This window comes from Lissotriton helveticus, chromosome 3_1 (genome assembly GCF_964261635.1).
Source record: "Lissotriton helveticus chromosome 3_1, aLisHel1.1, whole genome shotgun sequence".
Classification (NCBI taxonomy): Eukaryota; Metazoa; Chordata; class Amphibia; order Caudata; family Salamandridae; genus Lissotriton; species Lissotriton helveticus.
The window spans coordinates 414,713,727-414,741,504 of record NC_136061.1 but is presented as its reverse complement, the minus strand read 5'-3'; the positions used below and the strand labels follow the sequence as shown (position 1 = coordinate 414,741,504).

The following is a 27,778-nucleotide window of genomic DNA, read 5'->3' as shown; positions in this document are numbered from 1 at the left end:
AGTGTGGCGATTGAATTACCTTATATGTTCATTACGATAATTCCTACTTTTTTTTTTACAACTCTTTGTTTTTCAACAAAGAGAAGCGTTCACGCATAGCATAAGACTTACAGCATAAGGCATAAGCACAAGGAATAAGGTTTATGTTGCTCTTCAGACAGTCAAATCGTAAAATCTGTTGTGTGCAGTACAGTCACCACAGATTTCATTATAATTTTTGGGGCAGCCTATAGATATATACAAATCGTTTATCAGTAGTCCATTCCCCGTAACCACTCCGTCCCACAGGGGGTCTTCTCGCTCTCTAGTGCGACTATATTTAGCAAGAAGGCGGGCCACAGCCACTAGCAACCTGCTGCCTCATTTGTCTGATGGAACATTTGTATGTATCGATAGAATTATGTCTTGTACTGTTTGTATGTGTCTATGAGATACTGGAATGTGTGCATTGAGCTGCTCTCCCATATTTAACCTAGTTTGGAGATTCCAATGTTGCCCCAGGCTCGAAAGCATTGTAAGCTTACTGAATGTCTGAGCCAGCTCGCAGTCCATAGTGGCGTGTTCTTAATCTGCACACCATGCCACTGACTCCAACTCAACACTTGCAGCCAGCAGGATAGTGATGCGAGTGTCGCTAGGGTCAATGCCAACAACCTGTTAAGTCACACACTATAATAATATTGCCGGATCTGTGCAATCAGCAAACACCCAGTCATTGATTAGCACAATATGGCTAGTCCAATAGTATAATTTGATGCCAGCAATCTCAAGTCATCCATCATATGGTCCCAGCACACATTTGTGGAACATATCGAGAGGTTGGAATGGGAAGAGGTGAAATTGTTTAGAGACAGACAGGGAGAGGTACGGCAGAGTGAGATCTGGGCACCGAAAATATGGCATAAACTGGAGAGTGATAGAAGCAGAGAACATACAGGACGGGGGGGGGGCACTAGTAGTAATCGAGAGAAAGAAATGGGAGACGGGCTGAGGCCTACGAGAGAGAGGACGGGGCAAGTTTGGGGAGGTGAAGGCAGTGGGGCTAAAAGTGAGCGCGAGAACTCAAGGAACAGAGTGGAGAGTGAGAGGCATATATATATATATATATATATATATATATATATATATATATATAAAGAAAAAGACACTGCGAAAATAAGAGGAGCTACATCGGGAAGAGAGAAGAGGGGCGGGGGAGGTGTGTTTGGAAAGAGTGGGGGTTACCGTGGTACAAGGGAACGGAATCAAAAAGAAGAAACTGAAAAGGAAAGGCTGGGTGAGCCTGAGAGAGGCGACAAACGGAACACAAGGAGAGTTGAGGAAAGAGTGGGTACATGCGGGAGAGACCGAGCGAAGTAGAGGCCAGTGAGGGTAAGAGCTCTAGGGGGGTGGTTTGTGGGCCAATGGACCAGAGGTGATGCCCAGGCGCCACATGCGGGGCAGAGCTGGGTCTGGAGCCAGCCCTTCCCTGCACACCCGTCTCCGTGCCCTCCTCGGCTGTTTCTGCGGATCCCTCCTCGGTCCCATCCCGGCTCCCAGCTGCTCCGCCAGTGTGTCCCCGGCCGGCAGGGCGGGATGTGCAGACAGTGCTCTGGGATTCCCGGGAGAGGGACAAATGCTTGTACATGACGCCAGAGCTCGTAATGGCGGTAGCCTCCCAGAGCTCCGGAGTTTAGACCGGAGGGGTGATGTCTGTCCGTCTGTGTGTGTCAGGGAGGAAGTGAGGCGGCGGGGGCATGTTTGAGCCGAATGTGATACGGGCTGTCCAGTCCAGTCGTCGACATCCAGTCAACAGAAAATACCCAGTCCAGTCGTCGACATTCAGTCAACAGAAAATACAACTGGGCTCATTCACAAATCGAAAGACAGATTTAGGGGCGCACTGACAAAAAAGCTAAATATTTCCGGCTGTCCCAGAGTCATGGGTGCCACAGCCGAGGGTGCAGACGCGGAGCGAGGACCCCCCCTGGCCGGGGCTCCCTGGCATTGTTTACCACCCCCGGCAGGCGGAGCCCTGTGTTACTTCGGCCCGTTCCAGAACGCGCTCCCCGAACCACATTGTGATGCCACAGGGCCCGCTCCCTGCAGGAGCCCCCTCCCGCCCGCGGGCCGTCGCTCCCGGCCTCAGAGCGCGAGAGTGGGCCGGGGAAAAGGAGCCCAGGATTTCAGTCACAGAGGCGTAGCAGACAGCCCAGGACCGCTGCTGCATCATGCCTGCTGCTGTCCCCTGTCCCCCGCACTGCAGCACGCACTGGAAGTAGATGCTCCTCTTCCTGAAGCGAGCTGAGGAAGGCAGCAGCAGGACGGACAGGGGGGAGAGGAGGAGGGAGCCGCCGCCGCCTGGACGAGGGGAGGGAGAGCCGCCTGCCCGACCTGCCACGGCTATGTGAGGCCTGCCGGGATCTGCTCCGTCGGATGGGACGCGGCTCTACCCCCCCCGGCCGGGGACTGCGCTCGGAGGCCAGGGTCCCGGAGGCGGCGCTAGTCCCGAGGAGGGCCGAGGCTGGGAGTGAGAGCACAAGCTGCCAGGGGATGCGGCGCCCGGCCTGAGAGGGGGTTGTATACGCTGAGGGAGCTGCCAGGTCAGCCCGGGGGCACAGTATGCCCGCCCGGCGGGGCTAGAGGCAGCGGAGCCCCGGACCCGCAGCACAAGATGTCTATCAGGACGCCATTGCCGACCGTCAACGAGCACGACACTGTTTCCACACGTGAGCCTCGGACCATGCCATGAACACCACCATGTTTCTCCGAGGTCCAGCAGAAATAGATCTGAGACACGCCCCGTCATTTTCAGACTGGGGGTGGGGGGCGTGTTTTTCTTTCTCTCCTAGTCTCATTGGCTGGAATGTAAACAACGGGCGTGTTTTGACTTATTTTCCAGCCAATGGGAAGAGGAGAGAAAGAAGAGAAAAAAACACGCCCCTCAATCCGAAACGGACGTGGCTTAAATTGACAGACAAACCTCTTCTCCAATGGCTGGCCACCGTTTAGGAAGCCAGCCAATGGAGAAGAGCTGGAGGGTTTAAGCTCCATACTAGAAAACAGAAAATCTCGCCAGCGAGACTGCCCAAGCGCAGCCTACGCTAGCCGAGACCTAAAAAGGGGTGATAGGTGACATCCTTGCTGAGTCACATGTCCCTGTTTAACACCTTGAACGCTATGGGGATTTTTCCCCTGTGCTGGAAATCTGCAGATGCCCTTTATCATGACGAGCTGGGCTCGTCATGAGCGTAGCAGGAGGCTACTGCATGACGAGCCCAGCTCGTCATGAGCGTCGAATGGGTTAATGATGAATTCCAGGACTGACCCCTATTCACCCCAACCCTCGCCCATATTGTAATATTGATATATCGTTAGAAGGAGGGGCTTAAGTTCATGCATTCTGACAAGCAGAACATTGAGTGCAATTATACAAAGTCGGAAGCTTTTCCGTAGTCAATGAACATGGAGGATCATTTTCTATTTTTCTTTTGTCATTAACATAGTGGGGTACACTGGACCGAGTCAGGCTTTGTCGCGGATAACTATGGCAAGCCCCAATCTGTTAACCTATTCTCACTCCCCATGTCCACCCATGTGCCTTCATTTTATGCCTCATGCTAGTTCAGGGTATCCGCTATCATGTCTCCATAGGGGACCCTTTAAGCCCATCAAGTCGCCCAAACGTAGGAGCTGACAAGTTCAGCTGTATCTATCAGCAGATTGCAGTGTAACTCAACTTGATGCAGGATCCTAGACAATCATTATCTCTGGACATGCTACATCCATTGTGTCCTCACTAGTGACGTATAGTGTTCCGTCTTCTGACGGAGTGGACAGCCAGAAAGCGCAGACAGCGGTGGTAATGTTTCCAACAGGCAACTGCAGAGGTAAGACAATGATCCATGTAAACGAACGTGTGGCTGTGCCAAGCAAATTTTCTGAGATATAAAATAAGTTGAGACCGCAATGATATGGCTAACCTGGAGGCGAGAATAAAATGCCATATACCCAATGCCAACGTGGCTGCGTGCTGGGACTCTGCTAACCAGGCCCCAGAGCCTGTGTGTTGGCACTAAACTGCACCTTTGTTACTCAAAATTGGCACACCTCTGTGCCGCCTGTAAGACCCCTTAAAAAGGAACCCCTGGTACCAAGGGTCTTGTGACCAGAGAGGGCCTCAGACCTGCAGAAAGTCTTATGCCACCGATTTTAAGTAATCACACAGTTTATCAATAAACCTCTGTCTTATGCCACCGTCAGAGGCCCCTCGCCTTAACACCCACACCCTGCTAGTGCAGGGTGCGTGTTTTGGTGCAGACCAAACCGAAGAGTCGATATGGCACAAAGAAATGAGTCCCTGCACACCAATTTTAGCAAGATTAGAAAAAGCACCAAGGCAAAAGCTGTGCGGCACACATACCTGTGTGCCATGCCAAACACTGCCTGTGGCATGGGTAAGTCAACCCTCTAGCAGGTCTTATAGCCCTAAAGGCAGGGTGCACCATACTACAGGTGAGGGCATAGCTGACGGAGCAATATTTAGAACCTGTGCCATTCGCAGACACTAAGTGGAGTGGAGATGTTTTGAGTACATGATGGCTTTACTGAAGTATGGGAAGTGTGATATCAAACTTCCCAGCGCATTAAACCCACACCGAGGCCAGTGTAGGATTTAATGAATAATGCACATGGAGGGCATCTTAGATGCGCCCTGAAAAACGGCCAACTCTGATGTGGTTCCTGACTGGCTGGTATCCGCCACCACCTGACCGGTTTCTGACCGGTTTCTGGACACCTGGGTAGAGAGCCATCCATTTTCCGGATTTGGAAACAAATCACATCCTGGGCAGTTGTGTTATGCCTCCTTCCCCAGCATGGGCAGGGTGTCCGAGATGGGAGATTCAAAGGCCTGCCGCCTATGTTAGCTATTCCCCCAGCCCTTTTCTTCCATCAGCAACTGGCTCCCAACGGTTAGGGCCCCCATTTTTGTCACAAGAACTGAATGGAAAACCTAGTGCGGAAGGGAGATGGGCCCACCATTGCCAACCCCCCCCATCCCCCTCAGGTGGTGGAGGCGAGGCCCACATCTCAGTCCCCGCCAGCTTATAGAGGTGGGGGATCCCTTCAATTAGAAGAGGCTTATGCCCCCCTCCCACGGGAGGGTAACGTACTAGGGGGTGGAGACACCCCAGGGAAGAGACCCATTGGTCCCAACCTACACTCCCCCGAAGTGCCCCAAAATCTAGTATTTAGGGAACCTTGCCTGTTCACATTAGATGTGACAAGAGCGACTGAAGAGTTGTGCTGCAGAAGAGGTCGACAACAACTGATTTGCCCCTAGCCTTATGGGCATGTCTCCTGCTGGATGAACCTGGCGTATCCTGCAACCTCCAAGAACCTGCTCTGCCTTCCTAAAGAAATGATCTCCCGAGGACACCGAATTTGTCCAACACCAACCCCAACCAGGACTCCTGATCCGGAGTCCTCTTCACAGCCCGAGTGGCCCAACACCCAGTGATTTTTTTGTGGAACAGGGTGTTTAACCATAATCGAAATTGTTCTACTTTGTTGAAATGGTAAATCAAGTACATATGTGAACTGTAATAAACGTTTAGATAGCTTAAATATACTGAATGTAATATATTGTGAAGGATGTTTTTTTAATGTACACAATCTCTTTCTGCCAAGCAATTAGGCCAAACTCACCACCACGGCATTTCAAACATTCCCTAAAGTAAACCAATATGCAAGCCCTCCTCGAGTCACAGATTCTAAAGTGAAGTCTCGCTATGCGAACATAAGAAGATAGGGGGCAATCCTGGCACTCCGTACAAAGCATAATGGACTTAGAACGTACGAATCATTAGTACTGTGCAGCTCGCTCTCTGGCTGTTTGATAACAAATACATTGGGGCTGTGGCCGAGTTGTGAGCCTCTGATGGAGGTTGGATTCCTGCGCTCTACACGTAAGAGCGTTGTCCAAGGGCACACACTAATTAGGACTCGTTCCCTGATGATGCATCAAATTGGGGCTAATTTATGCGCTACTAAATAAATGTTTCGTCATCAGATACCGACAGGGTTGTGGTGTGGGTGGATAAAAAAAAAAAGAAAACAGCCAGTCCAAACGGTACGATTTTGACCGCTCTAGAGTTAAGAGCTACAAAAGGTGCTACCAACATGGACAAAACGGATCGAAGAGAGACTGAAAAACTCGACATTGTATATTCGACCGTGATGAAGCTAAGCGGCCGCGCTGTATTGTGTGTTCTTATTAAGAATGTTTTTAGACATGCATTCTTTTGGAGGTCTAAGATTCTACTGTTGTCGGGTACTGACGCCTCGGGCCCCGATCAAGTTCAAACGATTACCCAAGAGATACCAACAACAATCGCTAACTAGAGCCACACAAAGGCGACTCTCCCTCCGAGCCACTGGAAGGATTTCCAGCTCTCGCCGTTTGGACAAGAAAAGAATAAAAATTAAGTTCGCACCTTAGACCATTAGAATAATACAAGAAAAATATCCAACCAAGTATGAGACCCATAACAAGGCGGGGGTAGAAACTTTATCGACACCACCAAGGGGGACCGCAGTTCCAAAATTCCAAGAAAGACCCAAATAAAAGAACAAATGTAAGTATAATGCCTTTGAAATACTTTTCCGAGTTCAACACACCCTATATGAAAATATTCCAGGCCACATTCACAACCTGAACATGTAACGCAAAATAATTAAGATCTGGTATACTGCTTTTACATTGTGTAAATATCTCCAGACAAAACGGATGTTTGTAGAAATACAGGATTCCCCGGTGACGGGATACACTTGTTACAACTAATGTTATGAATATGTGGAAATCGATAACAAGTTTGTTGATGTTCAATTCCTGTTCTTTTCTTCTATATGGCACGACTATGATTACATAGAATGCTGTGAAAAGAAAGATATAGATATTGCATCGAATACTACTGTAATGATCAACTGTCTGGTCTCCCTTTGATGTGGAAATAAAGCGAAGGCAACTAAATAATTTTAAGTGTATCACATAAACACGTGGTCTAACCTCCCGTGACACTGGCCCGCCCCATGTTAATCTAATACGAGTGGTGTAGCCGACACTGTGGGCAATGTTCAAATAACCTGTGACCAACTTTTCTGTGAATTAACCTCGATTGCTGATTTGTTTAGAAGACCACGTTAGAATTCCAGGATATCAGACACTTTAACCAAAGCCCGTTCTTACTTTAAGGGTGAGGAGAAGATATATATATGTGCCCTCACCAAACAAACACGTGGCGCTAGAAGAAAATAGCACTGCATGGCCAGTGTAAGAGCAAAAGGTGAAATTGAACAGTAATCCCGGTTTCTGAGCACGGGGTGCCCACGATGTATCCCCCTTTGCCCACCGACCCACCCCTTCCTTACCTTGAAGATGGCGTACCCTGCCGCCGTTTCGAATAGCACCAACATGGCGAAGACGGAACTGTGGGGATTCAGAGAGAACTGGGGCTTCCGTATAACGATTACGGAGCCCTTTGGAGGACGTGAGCTTCTGTCCCCACAGAAATCACCGCCCGGGGCTCTTAGCCCCGCGCGCCGCTTTGGAACCCGTAATAGACTCCCTATCGCTCCCGCACTCAGCAACCGCGTGCGCCTCTCTCCAACTGCACCTTGAAAAGGGGGTTTACGTCACTTCCGTATGCAGTAGGAAAGTGCGAATGTGTTTCCTCAGAGAAAAAAATCCACGAGGCTGTTTGCAGGGTGTGCGTAAAAGAGAGACGTAGCTGAAACGTAGTCACGCATCTAGAGTGCTACTCGCGGCCCGGCCATTAAGTTGCCATGTTGGAGGTAGGAAAACGTCAAAGGCATACAGTCTAAAATCCCCCAATGCGATAGAAGAGAGGTATACAGCATATATTTACGGAATGCTGCTACCACAGACGATTGATATTATGAAATAGAAGTGATTTGATCGTTATAAAGATATATATATATATACACATATATATATATATATATATATATATATATATATATATATATATATATATATATATATATATATATATATACACACACACATATATATATATGTATGTGTGTATATATATCTAAATATATACACACACACATATATATATATGATGTATGTGTGTATATATATATATATGTATGTGTGTGTATATATATATATATATATATGTGTGTGTGGGTTTTTTTTTCAGGTCTCGTCTTTTCCATTCCGAAGGAATGGGAAATGGCGAGAATTCAAGTGCTCAAAATCCTCGTGAAACCACCGCTTTTTTTGTGCGGTTTTCATCGAGTTCACGTGGCCACAGGCACGCGCTTTTGGCCCATAAACTTTCATGGCCATCTGTTCCCCAATGTCCCTCCCACCCTTCCTTTGATCTTGCAGGCTAATGGCCCTCCCCCCTCCCCCAGCACAGAGCGCGCATCGCGGCCGCACAGCACATCAAAGGGCTTCTCCCAGCGTGTGCTGTGCGGCTTCTCCTCCCCTAATTATTCATGGCTGGCTGGTGGCCGGCCGTACTTTCAGTTTCCCGGCCGCTCTTGTTAGCTTTTACTGTGACAGTTTTTTCATCTCTTCTTCCCTCGTGCTCTAATGGCTTTCTTTTTTTTATTATTCACTCTGTGTTTTGCTTTTACCTTTTCTCGCTATTTGTCTTATATTACCTTTTCTCACTATTTGTCTTATATTTCTTTTTCTTTCTTTTCAACGCCTTATACTTTGCTCGCACTGTCTCTTGCTTTTTTTATCTCACACAGAACAAGGCAACATTGGCTGTTACTTTTTTCGCATCACTTCTTCCCTCTCTCTCTCCCCCATTCTCTTTCTCTCTCTCTCTCTCACCCTCTCCCCCTCTCTAATTCTCTCTCTCCTTCATTCTCTCTTCCCCCTTCATTCTCTCTTTCGCTTTCTCCTTCCTTCATTCACTCTCTCTCCCCTTCTCTCTCTCTCTCTCTCTCTCTCTCTCTCTCTCTCTCTCCCCTTCATTCTCTCTCCTCTAGCTCTCTCTTCTCTCTCACTCACTCTCCCACTTGAGCTCCATCTGCCATTCCTACTTCCATTCTTTCTCTCTCATATTCGCTCCTCCTCTCTCCTCCTCTTTGGCCTGGAGGTTGTAAAAATCTACACAGTAGACAAGGAGCCTCTCGAGCGGTCTCATTAGAGTGCTGTGTAGTCATAACATAGAACTTAAAGTGTATGTCTTTTGCTCAAATCGCTAAACTATTATTCACGCTTTTCCAAGACTATCTATTGTCACACATTATTTGTTACATGGATGCATTTTAAGACAGCGGCATTTGTTATTCCCTTGTGCACTGTGGTCTCCTGAAACAAGCAGCTGTGACAGTTTTCTCATCACTTTTTCCCTCGTGCTCAGGTCCCAAAGGCGAGACCTATTGGCTATGCCAATGCTTGTTTTTATGGACGTTGTATTTGTTTAGCGTGAACCTAGACCTAAGCCGCATAACTGCCAAGTTTCCTGTTTGGTCATTATCACGGTTTGTTTGCTTATGAGTGACGTTTCTGTGACTTATGAGTGACATTGTGAGTGAAACCTACACATCCAATAAGTAAGAAAAGAGTCCCCTGTGGCGCAACATTACAGCTCTATAACTAAAGTACTACGGGTATTATTTGCAAGCCCTTTGCGCCGCCGGTGCGTCACTTTTAATATGGGAAAAAATGACGGTTCAAGGGGCTTGTAAATAAGCCCTTGCATACTTTTTGTTCAAACATAGGTATGTGTACTGAGGCAGTGCTGCTCACTGGGGGCACAGTGTTATTGAGTTAACAAGCATTGGCAAAGTCTATAAGTCTTGCATATAAGAGATCTATTGGATTTGACAATGTTTCTTACCCATATTGCAAATGACTGAAAGTAAAGAAAAGAAGCTGTATTGACTGTGTTGACTGTGTAGCAGTGTGTGTGTATCATGCGTGTCTAGCAGTTTTTCTGTGCCCAGCAGTGTATTTTTGGGAGCATTTAGCAGTGTGGTTGTGTGTGCCCAAGTGTTTCTAGCAGTCTGTATGGCTTGTTTAGCAATTTAACTGTGTCTAGAAACATGTATGGCAGGGAGAGGTGTGGCGCTGCGGCCAGAGCGTCTGACTTCGGAGTGCGGAGGTCACTGTTCGATCGCAGGCGGCAGCTCAGCTCAGCTCAGCATCATGTGACTGGGCAATAGCTCCCTTAACTCCCCGACTGCCCTCAGCCTTAAAACCCTTCAGGGGGTGATATGTTGGCGCTATACAAATAGGAAATATTATACTAATTATTATGTGCTTGAGGGGGTCAAGCTGTATGTTTGTGTGTCTAGCAGTGTGTATTTGTCTGTGCACATGTGTTTCCAGAGTCGGTATCAGCCCTGCCAAGTGCCATGCATCATGCGTTACCCTAAAGCATTTGAAAACATTTGCCCGCATCACCGCATTCAAATTAATTGTCACGCATTTATAGCTCCTATGTAGTGGTCGAGATGCTTTGCTCTCAGTGCTGCATGTGCACTACCAGTGTTAATCGATTTCCGGGCACTGCTCCGGGCCCAGAGATAAGGTGACTGGTTGCTGTGGAAACTGTCTCTGGGCTCAGTTCAGCTTGGTACAATTTACAAGCTGTACTATCTGGCTTCTCGCTGTGATAGGTCACATGCAGTTTATGGATGTGGACTTTTTTCTGCCCAGATCGGATAGCGCCATACAACCCCGGAAACGTGATCATCCCTGTGGTTCTGAACAAAGTACTCTGAGCAGCAGTACCGCTCAGAGTACAAGCTTTGGAGGTGTGCCCTACAGGACCCTACAGGACCCAGCAGGACCAGCCAGAGCTCAGCCAAGATCCAGCACCACCAGGCCTCAGAAGACCGATGTGCTCAGTTCTATATTCAGCCCTCTTTCCTGTCGGTCGTATGATTGCTCATACTAAGAGCAGTCACACAGCTTCAGGAGAGCCAGTACACCTAACTGCACCAGGAACTGTGGGCCAATGCAGTGAGGTAATCCGCGATAGGTTTAAATGAATTTCATACAAGACCCAGAAAGTGGTAGAAGGAAAGTTTATAAAATTTATGAATGAACAGGATGAAAAACAAGGAATACAAGGATTATCATGAAGGAATATTATCGCCAAAGTGGCGTAATTCAGCTGTGCAATTGGTTGGGGTGTAATGACGCCCCAGTTCCTTTTTGAAGAAATCTGCATGGACATTCAACCTCCCTGGAACATGTTCAATTCTGTACTGATAAGATTGCAGTTTTGCTGCTAATCATGCATATCTAGCTATTACGGCCCTGCCCTGCGTGTGCAGCACTTCTTCCCCCCCATTGCACCATCGGGAGGAGATAACAGCGGTCCTTGATCATACCCTGCCCCAGCGGAGGCGCTCGCTCACCCACGTAGCGACGCGAAGTGGCTACGAACCGCCTGAGACAGACAGCGATAACTGCATGACGCACGAGGGGACTGCGGGAGCCCGTGAGTGTATCTGTCTGGACTGCTTGGGACTACTCCTACCCGCCCTGTCAACGGGCCTCTTATTACTCGTGCCATAGTGTGTTTCTTTGCACTGTTCTACTCACCGGTCACAACACGGTCGCTCATGTCGGGGGGACCTAAAACGAGAGCTGTAACAGGCAACACGCAGGTGAAGGGAAAAATGGCGAAACAGGCAGAGACAGACCACACTGCCTCCAAACTGGACACAATGCTGGCGGCCATGGAAAGACTTGAGGAATCAATGCAGCTGACCCGCGCCTCCTTAGAGACTAAAATCGATAGCGTGGCAATAGATATGACGCATCTCCGAGCTGACCACAAAAAGCTATCTGAGAGGACGACGACGCTGGAGACCGCAGTGACGGACCTGACTCCCAAAATATCCCAGATGGATAAACATGTGCAGGATCTTCTCAACAGGGTGGAGTTCCTGGAGGATCGCGCGGAGGATGCGGAGGGGCGGGCGAGGCGGAACAACATCCGCATCGTGGGCCTGCCGGAACGGTGGGAACCCCGGGAGGCACCGGAGCACATGGAGCGGTGGATCAGAGACATTCTCCCGGAAGGCACCCTCTCGCAGCACTTTGTGGTAAAGCGCGCTCATCGCGTACCGTCTAAACCCCCCCCTGAGGGCTCCAACCCTAGGCCCATGCTCATTCGCGTGTTGAACTATCGCGACCGGGACACTATCCTGCGGGAGTTCAGAAAACTGTCGGAGGTCAGGGTGGACAATGCCACAATTATGTTCTTCCCGGACTACACAATACAGGTACAGCGTCAGCGGCATTCCTTTCTGGAAGTCAAGCAGCGACTCCGCCGCCTAGCGCTCAAATACTCCCTACTGTTCCCTGCTCGCCTACGTGTTATAGCTCAGGACAAAACGCACTTTTTCAATACTCCGGAGGCTGCTGAGTCCTGGCTTGACTCAGGAATTGTTACGGAAACAGGTGGCCCGCCCCCGAGATCCCGCCGCGGAGGAGGCGCTCGAAGACGCCGACGCAGGAGACACTCGACGGTGAGCTCGGTGCACCCAGAGGTGAACATTGGCCCTACCCCTGAACACTGCCATGTGGAGCAGCAGGCGGCTATCCGCAGAGTGGCGGAGATCAGCGGGTCACAGACGGACGCCCCGGCCGCGGGTGCCAGTCCTGGCGCCATGGTGAGTGACGATGACTATATATATGGACTACCGGACTCACAGGTGTCAGTTGAACTCCCGGATGTCACACCACAGACAGCTGATTTGCTTCATTAACATTGTTACGGGCTCACTGGCTGCTGGAGAGAAACGTGCGACACTTACCTGCGACTTCTGTGCCCCCATGCTACTGTTGGCCGGGGGGACTACTGTGAGGACTCGGCGGACACTGAGGAGGGGCCGAACTCGGAGACACCGGCTCTGAACGCTGAGCATACTGCTGGCCCATTGCTACAAAAGGCCCTGTCGCTGGTGGGTCTCGGTGGGGGATAAGGGTGTACTGCCCCCCGATGGTAAGTCCTTGCACGTGAACTGTCTGCAGTGGCTGCAGGCTTGCTGCCGCCTTGACAGCGCCCGGAACTAAGTGCCTTTGCTGTAATTGGGCTGTGCGACAATGGACGCCTGTGGCATGGGAGGAGTGCCCATGTCATTCCTGCATGAATCTTATGTACATTTAATACACGTGCTCAGCGAACCGCCCCTCTTTTTTGGACTCACGAACAGTTAGTGCTCATTAGAGCGTTTGGACGACGGCATGTTTCGCAGTCGACCTTTTGGCATTATTATTCAGTGTTTTATGGTTACAGGACTGGTGCAAATTTCCCCCCCATCTGATGTGTGTAGGAGAGAAGATGTGAATCAATGGGCGACGTGCAAGGCATTTTGTGATGATTTGAACTGGTGGCTCTTTCGGGTGCAGAGTCTGGCAGTGACCCGGTGGCCCCACTCGGGGTGTGTGGTTCTCGATCTCGAAAAGGCGTTCGATTCAGTGGAGTGGCCCTACCTAGCGCTGGTGTTGGAAAAATTTGGGCTGGGTGCAGCCTACCTTCGTATGGTGGACCTCCTCTACTCCGATCCCGTAGTGCGGGTTCGAACGAACAGGCTTTTCTCAGACCCGATTCGTGTCCGCAGGGGCACGAGACAGGGATGTCCTCTTTCCCCCCTGATTTTTGCGCTCATGATGGAGCCACTGGCGGCACAACTACGTGCCTCTGGCGAGAATTGGGGGATTCCGTTGATGGACGGGATACATTCGGTGTCGTTAAATGCCGATGACTTATTACTTTATGTCAGGGACCTGACCTGCTTCCCATGCGCAATCACGGACATATTCAGCAACTTTGGCGAAATGTCGGGGTTGCGCGTCAATTGGGCAAAGTCGGGGGTGTACTCTTTTGCAGTGGACACCCCTGAGTGTGACGTTACGGTGATGGGCGAGCGGCTCCTTTGGTACCCCACAGTGTTCCGTTATCTGGGGATCCATGTGTACCGCGATCCCATGGACCTACTGGAAGGCAACCTCACGAGAGCGATTTCTTCGCTTACAGCGCAAGTCTCCTTCTGGAACACTCTCCCGCTGAATGTGCCCAGCCGTATAGCTTTGGCAAAGGCGATCGCTCTGCCTAGGCTACTGTATTATTATGCGAACCTGCCGGTATATGTACCGGTTCGCACTTTTCGCGAACTGGAAACTCTACATAGGCGATTGATTTGGAACAAGGGCCGCCCCAGAGTAGCGTTGAAAACCCTTTATGCTGCGACCGAGAGTGGTGGACTGTCGGTACCGAACCACGAGCTTTATGACCTGGCTGCGCAGTTGCAATGGGTAGCTTATTGGCTGAGTGGGCGAAACTTGGGAGACACGGCCACGACAGAGACGATCATGACGGTCTCGCAGGTACATGCACTGTTTCATCCCTTGACTAAGTCACATGCTCAGAACCAACTCCACCTTTAGGTAGCGAGAAAGTGCTTTCTGAGAAGCCTGAAGCTCACTGCAGCGGTCAAGCCATACGCACCCAACCTGCCTCTGTTGGGTACACCTTGGGGATCCGGGGCACTCACGGCGCCTTTCCTGGAACACTGGGGGGCGGCTGATTTAGAAAGCTTGGGCGACCTATTTGCAGAGGGTACACTGCTCCCCTTCGCGACACTAGCAGACAACACAGGGTTACCGGCAGGACAATTCCTGACTCATGCGAAACTGATGCATACATTGACGAGGGCATGGGGACCACTGGCGGAGGAACCACCAACACACTCACTTATTCAATACCTACATGTGATGGGGAACGGCTCTCATCTCATCCATTGGATTGCTCAAGCGTTGCACACACACACACAATTTTCCCCTCAGCGCCTGCGAGACAAATGGACGACTGATAGAGGACGGGACTGGACTGACAAAGAGTGGGCGAGGGTGCTAGCTGGAGCTCTACATGTACCGCGCAATGCACGCTTTAAGATCATACAGTATTATGTGGTCCACCGAGCGTATCTGTCTCCGGACAAAATTAATCGGTATTTTGGACTCACTACGGCAGCGTGCCCCAGATGTGGACTTGTGGACGCACAGTTTCTGCATGTCCTCTGGTCCTGCTCTTCGCTGCAGCCCTACTGGACCGCTGTGTCAACTGCCTTGGCGACAGCGACAGGGGGCACCTTACCGAACACTTGGGAAGCTTGTCTGTTGGGATTATTTAAAAGGACGAAACAGACGAAAGTCCAAGCGAGATTCTGGGACCTAGGACTGATCACGGCGAAACGCCTCATCACTAGGCGCTGGAAACATAGTGTGCCCCCCCAAACGGTACAGGGGCGTCGCTCACTGGATAATTGGGTGAGAGCTGAGAGTGTAGCATTGCACCGGGAGGAGACGGCGGGGCTCCGGCAGTATCCTATCGCGCTAGAGTGGGATGGTACCCTGACGGCCTACCACCAGGTGTGTCTGCAGAATGGTATTACGTGAGCGCTTACTCCCTACTCTCCAGTGACACTCCTAACATTATTCTCGTTTCCCCCCCCCCTCCCTCTCTCCCTCCCTTCCTGCCCCCCCCCCTCCGCGGAGTTCCCCTCGCGCCCTACTGCACACAAGAAGAACCCTACGATTAGTACATTGCCGACGACACGACGCATTAGGATCCCGCTCCTCTCCGCACCGCAGGCTCCACACATGCACACATGGTCACTGTTAAACACCACCTGGTTTATGGTTTCCTATATATCTGGGATTGTTCTTTATAGTTGATAGTTTTCAAATGCAATTTTGAATATGCAATATATTGCCAATGTGAACAACTACTCTGATCCTACGGTCATGGTATACCTTGAGCGCTGTATAGAATAAGACTAAGATATGCAGTCACAATACAGAAGTTCTTTGCACCAATATTGGGCACTGCCACTACTGAACATCAATGTATCACACATATGCTGGTGCTATACGAATTTGTCATGCTGTTTAACTGTGCAACTTTTTAATTTGCTCTCTACTGCCATACCTCCATGAGGGTGAGATGGTCCACAAAGACCTGGAACACAATACTTTACGTAACAGCGCCATTTATTCGCTCTGTCTGCATATGTGTAATGTTGTACAATGACAAAATGCAATAAACATATTCAAACAACAGCTAATCATGCATATCTAGCAGTCAGGTTCCTTCCATTACCAGGTGATAGTACATACACTAATGGATTGTGATCTGTTCTCAACACAAAACGCGTTCCCCACAAGAACTGTCTAAAATGGTCTACTGGCCAAGTGCATGCTAATTGCTCTTTCTCTATAACAGAATCATTTTTCTCTGAATCTCTCAATGTCCTAGATGCAGACGATATCACATATTCTTACGATTTTATTTTTTGTAACACAGTGGCTCCCTACCCAAATTTCCTGACATCCACAGCCACAATGCACTCTCTCCTCACTTCACATGGTTTTTAAAAAGGGGCATTAGCAAGCTCTTTGTTGAGGTCATTGAAAGATTGTTCCTGTTCAACTTTCCACAAAAGTAATTGTTTTTCCTTAACAATAAAGCTCAGCAGCACAGTTGTTAATACATTTAGAATAAAATTCAGAGGCAAGATGGCGTCCGACTCGGACGCATAGTTTGCAGCTCCTGCCGGACCCCATAGAGCGGACTTTCTCAAATGGTGAGAAGCTGAGCAGAAAAGTGCAAAATAACGGTGGACCCAAAGCTAAAGCGTTAAAGAAACGGGACTTTTGAAAAAAAAAAAATATTCTTGATATATTGCCTGAAAACGCATCGACTTGGTTTTGGATCCGGGGTCGGCATCCGCACTTGTTTGGGACACGTTATACGCCGCTCTGGCAGTTGCTCGCTGATCGGCTAACACCGCTCACCTGGTGGAAGACCCGCCCTCACTCACAGAAGCAAGGCAGAATTGAGGCGGACAGTGTGGCGAGCGGCGAGGAGAACAGAGAGCAGAGCACAAACGCTGCACCGGACACAACGTGTAAAGGCATGCGGCTGAAGGGGAGGAGAGCGCGAGGCCAGGGAGCTGGCACTGAGCTGAGTGACCGTGCCGAGATTGCGCCGAGTAAAGGACCAGTGGTGCCTGCTGGAGATTCGACCCCCCCTCCTCCCACAGTGAGTACGGACAGAACACTGTTAGCAAGCTCAGTGGAGAATTCAGCAGGGAGAGAGGGGGAGGCTGTTGTTCGTAGAAAGATTCCTGGCATGTTCACCTCCGTGAAAAGCAAAGAAGTGGAAAATCTGACTCTAAAGAAAAAGCAACTACCGGCTGAAGCGGTAGAGGTGCAGGGGGTTGCGGTAGACGTGCAGAGATCCACTAATGACCAAGGGAGTGCTCCGGAAATCTTGCTGATACCCAGCTTAATCCTCGGCTCTGAAACAATTACATCGGATAAGGAGCAAGATAAGCTGAGCGCATTGAATAAAAGTGCTAATAGGAGCACTCTCAGGGCTTCAGAATATTTGACCATGCAAACGGTTACAGGCTGTATTGATGTGAATTCTCTCTCTGCTTCTCTTCAGAAGGAGCAGCAGAAGCAGAACCTAATAGCGGCAAACTTTGATAAGGGTGCTCCATCTGCAGGGGATACTGACTCAGCAGACTTTTTTTCATTGTCAGATCACTCTATGTCCTCCTCGGAAAGCCTGGTAGAGCTATATGCCACAAGGATGAGTATGGAAGATGGTGATTTAGAGGACGAAAGTGGTCATAGTGCTCATAGCAGTCCAGAGGAAAATATAGAGAGAGAATATGCCGATCAAAGCACTGTTCGTAGACTTAGATTGGATATGATCGACAAAGAGCGAGAACAAGATGGTACTATCATTATCAGCAACACTGGGCATACTAATACGGGCTTGGTCACTGAGGATACAGAGGATATCTCACTAGATTTAATTTATCAGACTATGATGCAGCATAGACAAGAAAATGTAGTCCAGCAACTCTGTGGGGGGCGGTAGGGAGGAGTGGCAAACTTCATCGAAGGACCATAAGTCCTAAAGCCTCTATAAAGGGTGGGGCACAGGGGGGGACAGGGGGGTTCTGTGGGTGGATGGGTTTTTTGGGCGGTATTGGGGCACGGGGGGGTGAAAAAAAAGGGGTAAAAAAAATTGACCACGACAAAGACATGGTGGAAATACATGGAAAAGATACGACTAAAAAGGAAATAGGGCATTACATTGAAGAGTATTTTGTTTCTCATGAAAGGATGAATTCTGGATATTATGCTTATTTTCATGAGCCAGCATTGGCAAAATGGGGATCTATGATTTGGATTTTGAGTTTGATTTTGATTTGAAATGGCGGGAAATACTCTGACAATATGTTCTTTGAATGTAGCTGGTTTAAATAATTTAATAAAAAGACACAAGGTGGCTGCGGAGTTAAAATACATACAACCTGATGTCGTTTGTATACAAGAAACGCATATTCCATGGGCTAAAAGGTCGATTCTAAAAGACTTAGGGTTTGTGTTGGCATCTGCTTCGAAACAATCTAGTATGATACGTGGGGTGGCTATATTAACCAAAGACAATTCAATAACAGTAGGTCGCAAATTAGAAGATAAAAAGGGCCGATGGGTCATTGTGGAATTAAAAACTGGTAAGAGTCAACTTACATTAGTCTCGGTATATGGGGCTAATCTAGATGACCCCGATCCATTAGTAGAGATCAATATGGAATTAGTCAACTTTCAACATCCCATAGTGATTTGTGGCGATATTAACATAAATCTGACTAATAGTGCTCTAAGGGATATGCAGGCAATTTATACGGGCCGTAAGCCTCGGGTGTATAAGGCACTTGTGAATCTTTTACAAGATCATGCATTGGTGGATACCTGGGGTATGCTCCGAGAGAGGGATAGTGGATTTACTTTCTACTCTCATCCTCATAAAAAGCTTGTGAGATTAGATTATTTTTTTTTACCCCGAAATTTATTAGAAGGTACCAACATTAAAATTTATCCTAGGGTATCTTCGGATCACTCTCCTATTGTGGTTGATATCCATCACTTAGTTAAACGAAGGATACAATCCAGCTTTTCATACGATAGGAAGTTAGGGTTAAACTCAGAATTCATCGAACATATACAAGGCTGGATTCAAATCTTTTTTGATGAAAATCGTGGTACTGCTAGCACTCCCGTAGTATGGGATACATTTAAAGCAGGGTTCAGGGGAGAATGTATCAGCTTTGTAGCCAGGCAACGCAAGAATTCAAGGAAGGAACTGGATAATTTATATGAACTTTTAATTAAAGCCGAGACTCACTTAACCAGAAAGGTGGCACTGGGCGATACAGGGTTATTCAAAGAGGAAAATGATGTAATTAAGGCTAGGACAAACATTTTGGGATTCTGGGATAAGGAAATCGGCAGGAAATTTTTATCCTATAGATTGACGAGTTATGAATTCGGTGAGAGAATTGGCAAAATCTTGGCTACTAGGATTCGAATGAAGCAGTCCGCCCAAAATATAAATTCAATGAAGGATTCCCGGGGAGACTCTCATTCTGACCCAGAACGTATCTTAGAGATATTTAAAACTTTTTATGCTAATCTTTATGCCAGGGAGGGTGGTGTACATAGGGATGAGCAATGGTACGATAGAATGTTGATAGAGTTGAAAACATTAGACTCTGAAGTAGCTGGGGAATTAGATCTACCTATAACTATGACAGAAGTAGAGAATGCAGTGAACGGGCTTGCAGTTGGCAAAGCTGCGGGGCCAGACAGAATGCCTGCCGAGGTGTATAAATGTTTCTTTCACATCTTAAAGGATGATTTATATCAGGTAATACTAGCCGCCCAGGATGGTAGTCCCCCTGCTACATGGTCTGAAGCAACGATAGTTGTGTTCTGTAAAAAAGAAAAGCCTACTGATTCCGTAGGATCATACAGACCTATTTCATTGTTAAATGTGGACAACAAGATTTATTCAAAGATTTTAGCCAATAGGTTATCCGGGGTTGTGGCATTATTAGTTTCCAGATATCAACATGGGTTTATTCCTAAAAGAAGTACTGTTGACCACATTAACAAAGTTATCACGGTGTTCGATCTGGCTGCGGTAAAGAAACAGAAATTAGCGCTTTTTCTACTAGACGCGGAAAAAGCGTTTGATCGAGTGTCATGGGAGTATTTATGGACCTTAATGGATAAAATGGGTTTTGGACAAAAATACATTAAAGCCATAAAAACACTTTATCTTAATCCTACTGCAAAAATTTCTGCGTCGTGAGGGCTCTCTGATTCACTGTGTATCACCAGAGGGAAACGTCAAGGGTGCCCCTGTTCCCCGTTATTGTTTTCATTATACATTAACCCTTTTATTGAACTATTAAGTCGAAACCCTTTAATTCCTCCCTTTCGTATTTCGTATTTTTCTTTTTCAGTATTCGCATACGCGGATGACATTGCTGTAGTAACAGATACACCTGAAACCGCCAGCCCAGAGATTGAGAGGTTGGCTAAAGACTTCGGGATGACAACTGGGTATAAACTTAATGCTGCCAAAACTCAGATTCTTTGTTCAGATGCCATAACCTGGGAAGATGAGAGGGTGGTAGGAGAGGTTACCTATTTAGGGATCCGGATTAAATCAGACATGGATGAATTGGTCAACGTAAATTGGAGTAATGTTTTTCAGAAAATCAAGAGCTCTCTCGAGAAATGGGATCGGCTATACCTTACCATCATAGGTAGGACTAATATCATAAAAATGAATGTCCTCCCCAAAATTCTTTATTTGTTTCGGTCCATTCCCTTAGAGTTTCCAAAATCTAAATTGCAGGCTCTACAGTCACTCTGTGGGAAATTTATTTGGAGTCCTGGTAAACCCAGGCGGGCGATGCAGCATCTCACTTTGCCCGTGGAAAGGGGCGGATTAGGGGTACCCGATTTTTTCTTATATTACATAGTATGCTTTTTGTTAAAAATGAAAATTTTGTTAATAAGAGACTCTGTAGAGTATGTACATAATCATCCTTCTATATTCGAGATCCTGATAGGAACACATGCTAGACAAATTTGTTTTAATGAAATTGATGGTAATTATTACAAGAGGACCCGATTCAAGGTGCTTATGAGTGCTTATAAAATTTGGAAATGGGTGGCCCGTACCGGTGATATAGGGAAACTATCATACTATACCCCTTATTTTTCTGCTAGATTCTTACCTCTTATATTTTCGGATGGATCTGCCAGGAACTGGCAAAAAAAAGGGGTGACATGTTTGGGGGATTTTTTTTCAAATGAAGGCAAATGCAAATCATTTACTGAAATGTCTGAAGAGTTTGATCTATCTAGAAGTTATTTTTTTAAATTCTTACAAATACGGGATTACTTTATAAGACATAAATTATGCTTAAAAAAGATTAATTTTGTTGAGGGAGTTGCACGACAAGTTAAAATTGGTACTCTTTATCAAATGTTTATTCTCGTGAAGCCTGATGATCTGGAGAAAATTCAGGCAAAGTGGGCATTATTATTGGGAGATAATGAGATTGTTGTTGAGGATTTGATTTTGCTCTCTAAAGAGGTCTTGATGTCTGCAAATCTGAAAGCTCAATTTTTTAAAAGTTTATTTGATTTGTATTATACACCCGCTCGAATGGTAAAATGGAGAAGGGGCTTTGATGGTAAATGCTTTCGTTGCCAAGCTGATAATGCAGACAGTGTACATATTTTTTTTCTTGCCCCTCACTAGGAAGATTCATTCAGGATATTGAAAATTTTTTGTCTCTAATTTTTAGGGTTAATTTAAAGATCACCCCCTCTATGCTGATGTTAGGGAAGATCCCTAAGGACTGTAGAACCAATGAATTGCATCGCTTTCGATATTTTATTTTTTTCACAATGACTGTGGCTCGGCTTTGTATTGCCACAGACTGGCTCCAAAAAAAGCCGCCCATATTCCAACAGTGGCAAGCACGATTGTATAAACTTTATAAGTTAGAGTCGAGTCTTTTTTCGATCTCCACGTCCAGGCGGAGAAAGAAATTAGGACTGAAAATTTGGGGGACCTTCTCAGAATTCTATGAGGTTTGAAGGGTGGTAAAGATAAAAAAGAAAATGTCATTTTTTTTTTCAAGTGTATATGTATGTGTTCCTTCGCTTAATGGCATACTATTCAGCTTTTCGATTTCTGCTATATGCCCTTATATTTTATTAAGTGTATCTTGTGATATATGTATATCTCAATATGAATTATTTGATCTGTTTTTGTCGTGTATCAATAAAAAAATATAAAAAAAATAAATAAAAAAAAATAGAATAAAATTCAGAAAGTCCTAAAAATAACAGTACCTGTTGGAACCTGGGTGTCTTTAACAGCTCTTACATTATCTTGTTTAGGCTTGATTCCATTCTTAGAAGTATAGTGACCTAAATACTCCACCTCACTGCGTTACAACTTGCACTTGGATTCCTTGAGGGTTAAACCCTTTTGTCTTAACCTCTGCAGAACACTCCTCAAATTGGAATGATGATCTTCCTAATTTGTCCAATACACCAAAATGTCATCTTGAAATGCGATTGCTTCTTGTACCACCACAAGGTTTCCTTCATCAGTCTCTGAAACACAGATGCAGCACTAGCCAACCCGAAAGGCATTCTGCAAAATTGAAACATGCCACCCGGGATCACTAATGCTGTTAAAAGGTGTGATTCCTCTTGTAATTTTATCTGATGGGTATGCACCTGCTAAGTTCAATTTGGAAAAAACAGTCGCTCCCGCTAAAGTGGACACAAGTTTATGGAAATTTGGTAAAGGATGCCTATCAATCCAAATTTAATTGTTGAGACTCCTAAGATCCAAGCAGAGTTGAAGCCCACCAGAAGGCTTCAGTGCTAAAACTACTGGAGATACCCATGGTGATGGCTCTATTGGTTGAATAACCTCCTTTTCACACACATCTTTTAACATAACTCTCAATTTCTCCATGTAAGTCAAAGGTACATTTCAAACTTTATGCCTGACCGAAATGGCATTTTCCAACAAAACAATTATGTATTTGAACCCAATGAATTTCTCCAAATTATCTGAAAAAACTTCAGGAAATTCTGTTTTCACATCACTAACATCATCATCACTTCCTTTTGGTATGTTCCCCACCACATAAACCTGTAGCACAGCGTAGAGATCTAATTTCATATTAAATTATTGCTGATGTGGCCACCCTAAAATGGCATCCCCTATAGGGGACACATACATTTTACCTCTTTTGTTCCTTACTTTGAAGCAAATATTAGCCCAGAAATAACTAGGTGCATCTATCTTGTGGCCAGTATATCCACCAGTTTGTACATCTGGGGCAATCAATTTTTCATTTTTCCAATTTGTTTCCCACAGTGTTTTACCAATGATAGTGTACCATGCACATGAGTCAAACATGACCTCCACCCCTTTATCATTAATATGCACCACACATTTTTGAAAGCTCTTCACATTATCATCCCTTACACAAAGTATGGCATTTGGATTTAATTCATCTTCAAAATCCCAATTAGCCATATAATTTTCATTGGAATCTGATTTACTCCTGCCAACCCTTCCAAAATGACCTTTTTTTCTACAACGACTACACGTTTTGTCTATTGCTGGGCAGTTTCTGAAATTGCCACGGTGGAAACTACTGCCACATCTGTAACATAGCATTTTCCCCCTCATTGGTATCATTTTTTTTCTTTCTCAGATTAGACTGCAGATTTGACTAAATAATTGACTTCTGTTATTTTTTCACTACCAATTTTTCCAATTGTTCTATGCTCTTTGCAATACTAATGGTGGCATTCAATGACATATCAGATCCTACCCATACCCTTTCTTGCACTTTTTTACTTATAGTTTTCATCATAACTTGATCTCTCAATGCTTTATCATACGTTATGGTTTCAAATGCACATGATGCAGCTAACACTCTCAGAGCTGATATATACACTTCAATACTTTCTTCATCTTTCTGTGCCCTTGAAAAAAATGTAAACCATTCCATAATTGTGTTCACTTTCTTACAATATCTTAATGGATAGCTGTCTTACTGCCCGCTCAAACACATTTACATTTTCTGGATTCTCTACAGGAGGTAATGTGGTGAATTCCTTCAGTCGTACACCACTTAAGGTGTGTTTTTAGTAAAGCCAATTTTCTTTGTGGTGTGCACTCCTTCTCTTCTTATACTTCCACCTACGGTAAAAATACGGGAAACCACAACTCCCATTTCATAGGAGGATCTCCCTTACACTGTAAAAATGCTGGTGGCGGAGGTATACTGGACATGGCGTAAATTTAGTAGTAGCTCACAAATCAAAACAATAAAAAAAATGCAAGTTATCATACACAGAGGTATATTCACAATAAATATGGGTGCTGCCGAAATAGGTGGGACTCACCGAATAAATACTAGTTTGAAATATGCATAACCCCTATTCCGTAGATTAAGGGTGTGCGTATCACGTAGGCACAGTACACGATTGCTTTTAATGGTGAGCGTATCACCTAATAAATAGGTTGCTGGTGAACGCTGCAGAAAACCCATGCCAACCTCATGCAATGTCACTTACTTGATTGGTGACCGTATCACAGAGTAACTGACAGAGGAGGAGAAAGCTGCTTTAATTAGTAAAAGGTGTGCATATCGCCGTTGCAACTGCATGTTCTTTTCATGCAGATGGTGAGTGTATCACCAATAGGCACCAATGCATGCCGTATGGGTATTAAAAATGCAGTTCGGACCTCTATCTGGCTGTGGTAACGTCAATACTCAGAAAAGGTGTGACGTGCTATGTGTGAATCACCTAAGAGTTGCACAGCCTTATACACATTTGTGATCCACATTATACACGCACTCTGTAGTATTCAAAAAGTTCAATCTATTTATTTCTAATCATTTTCCAATGTTTGTCTGTCACATCAAAGGTACGAAGTTCCATGGTTTCATGCATTATATTTTCTCAAGAATTGCCCATCCGGGCCTAATCGCAGACACGTCAAGAAACTCGAATCCTCCATTTACATTTAAGTTTATCCAATGCATTTCGGTCATAATTGACCTTCATCAGGGGTATCTGCAATAGTTAATAAATGAATGTCAGCCAACCAAAATAATTCTTATGCAACAACAGTAAATTAATAAACTTTCCTTTCTAGACCCCTCCCTTAAACAAAAAATTCAGTGTTACCAAAACAAATATAATCTTCTGTTTATGTATTCAGTGCCAGTCACCCCCGTCCTCCATTAATTACCAACCACAACCCACTAAACAATGCCGCGTGACCTAAAGTGCAAATATACATATCATGTGCAACATTACAATCATTTCGCTAATAAAACAAAATGTAAATCACGAATCCCACCTATAAAAGTCCCCCCCGATTTACAGCTGATCGAATCTGCTATCTGAGAACGTTTTAGTCCCCAGTTCCCACCTGCGGTAATCCTGCTGCGTTACAAGGGGGGCTTGGGGGAGGGAGCTGACCGAAGGGAGGTCTCCTCCCCCGGGCGGTTTGGGAGGGTCACGAGGGGTTTTGTATGGCGTAGGCGCCAGAATGTTCTAGATTTGGGCTGGCCTAGTAGGATTGGCCAGCCCAATTATAAACCCTCCTTTCTCCGCCCCCTAGCCACCATTTTAGGTTTGGTGACCTGGTGGCTAGGAGGTCTGTAGCGTTTTTTGTCCCTCCCCCCCTCCCATTTTTATTATTATTATCCTTCTTTTCCTGCGTTTTTTCTTTCCCCGAATTTTTTGACTCGTTAGAATTTTTTCTTCCCTTTTTGAATATTTTAGGGCTGTTTTCTTAGATTCAGGTGTGCAGGGGGTTTTTTCTTGTGATTTCTATTGTCGCTAGGAACAGGTGCTGGCGGGGTTTTTGGTTGCCCCGGTGCTGTTTATGGTAGATTGTTTGATGAGTATTGGATTGATGCTTTGATTGACAGGTTCAGGGGAAGTTGATCTTTGTTTGACCGTTCAGGTCTTGGGGGGTATTGGCAGGAGTGAAGGGTCAGGCAGGGTTTATGGTTAAAGAGGGCCTGGCTTGCAATATGTGATTGGGGTTTTGATGAATAAAGGGGTTAAATGATGACGTAATGATTGAATTAATGACGTAATGTTTATTGATGATGTTATGTTTATATTGTTGTTGTAATGTTGTAATGCTGTATTGTTGGGTGGGGGAGGGGTCAAAGAATTTTAGGGGAGGGGGTGGGGGGAGGGGTTTGTAGATAATTATTTATTTAGTGAGGGATAGTTTTGTAAGGCGTTGCCAAGGTTTTATAATTGTAATGTGCACCTGTTTCTAATAAAGCGGCCTTTTTCACACTCAAAAACAATTCTGGTCTACGTTTCTCCCACCCCTCGCCCTCCCTCCCAAACAGCACATCTACCTTCTTTCTGCTGAAACATAGTCAAATTAGAATCGTCCAGCGCAACTGCTTATAATACCAGACATAACGTTTCCCAGCTGTAAACAGTCCATTTTACCCAATCCTGTGCTCCACCCTCAAAGACTCTCCCACTGACCCAACTCCAGGGACAAACATTGGAAAATGAGTAGAAATAAATAGATTGAACTTTTTGAATACTTCTGAGTACGTGTATAATGTGGATCACAAATGTGTATAAGGCTGTGCAACTCTTAGATGATTTGCACATAGCGCGTCACACCTTTTCTGAGTATTTACATATGTGCACTTGGGACGGGGCACAAAAGAGTGTATGCACACCAAGTTCGAGGAACAATAATAGTGGAAAAAGAATCATAAAACAAATATGGGAGTGCTTCAGAACACTTTCAGATGATGTGGTAACGTCAAGACATGTGACCTAGATTGGCCAATAGGAGTCCGAGATGCAGTGAAAACAGCCGACAGTGATATCTTAGGTTGTTTATACCCCACAGACAGTACCTTTGTGGTTCCTCAACTTGCCGTCCTACCTCTCAGCTGTACTGCACCACACTGGCACTCGGCCATTCACCGCCTCACATCTAACTCCAGACTGTGGCTTTTTAATTTTAACATACACGCTCTCTTGAACTCGGTCCCGCCTCACTGCAGCTCCAGCCCTCGGGTCTTCGCTCTGCAGGGACCTGACACACTCCTTAAACATGTCGAGGCTGCTCCTGCCCCCAATCGTTGCCAAATTGTGTATTATATTTAGACACACACAAGAGTTCAGGTAAGAAGAAACTTTATTTATCATTTTCTTGCAGGAGGTGCTCAACAACGGAGGCAACGCTTTCGAACTCTGCTAACCGTCTTCCCTCGAATCCCCGCTCCAGGTTCCACCCTCTAAAGGCCACCTCAGGCACAAAGTAAATTCAACAATTATGATGGGCTTTATATTCTAATTATGAAATAGCATCTGTTGAGTAATTGTGTACCCGAGAAGTTACATCAGTAACTGGTAGGCCTATGTCCACTTTCTCCTCAAGAGTTGGGGGAGAAGGCAGCCCACTGGGTCAAAAAAAAGTTGGCCAAACCTACCACTGGTGGGCGTGTTCAAAAGAAAGAGGTTGCTCAGCCCCCCAAGGGAAAAATGGTGATCATACAAAAGATAAGAAGAATAAGTTTGCTACCTAGTTTACTACTGTTCCAAAGACCAGTTTCTCATAATCTTTTAAGGCTGAGGTGCCTTGGATTCCACAGGGTGTTTTAAAAGAGCCCTCACTCACCAACCTAATTGGTGACATGCTTCATCATTGGGTTCCCACCCTGGTTGCCGAATGCTTCCAGGGTATGCCATGCCTGATTACAGCAGAGCTTTTTTTGTGATCTGGGACTGTTTGTGTGTTAG

General features: G+C 46.1%; 2 protein-coding genes across 3 annotated transcripts in view; one reads left to right on the top strand and one right to left on the bottom strand.

The window, feature by feature from the left end:
- The window catches only part of NOP58 (NOP58 ribonucleoprotein), a 130,460-nt gene extending 122,700 nt beyond the window's left edge, over positions 1-7,760 (bottom strand). The window contains exon 1 of the mRNA XM_078680229.1: positions 7,411-7,760. Coding sequence (XP_078536355.1) covers positions 7,411-7,455 — 45 coding nt within the window. The 5' untranslated portion in view covers positions 7,456-7,760. The remainder of the gene's footprint in view (positions 1-7,410) is intronic.
- The window catches only part of LOC144822560 (uncharacterized), a 334,324-nt gene continuing 312,892 nt past the window's right edge, over positions 6,347-27,778 (top strand). For both annotated transcript variants that reach the window (XR_013608641.1, XM_078680231.1), the window contains exon 1: positions 6,347-6,617. The gene's annotated coding sequence lies outside the window, so the exon portion shown is untranslated. The remainder of the gene's footprint in view (positions 6,618-27,778) is intronic.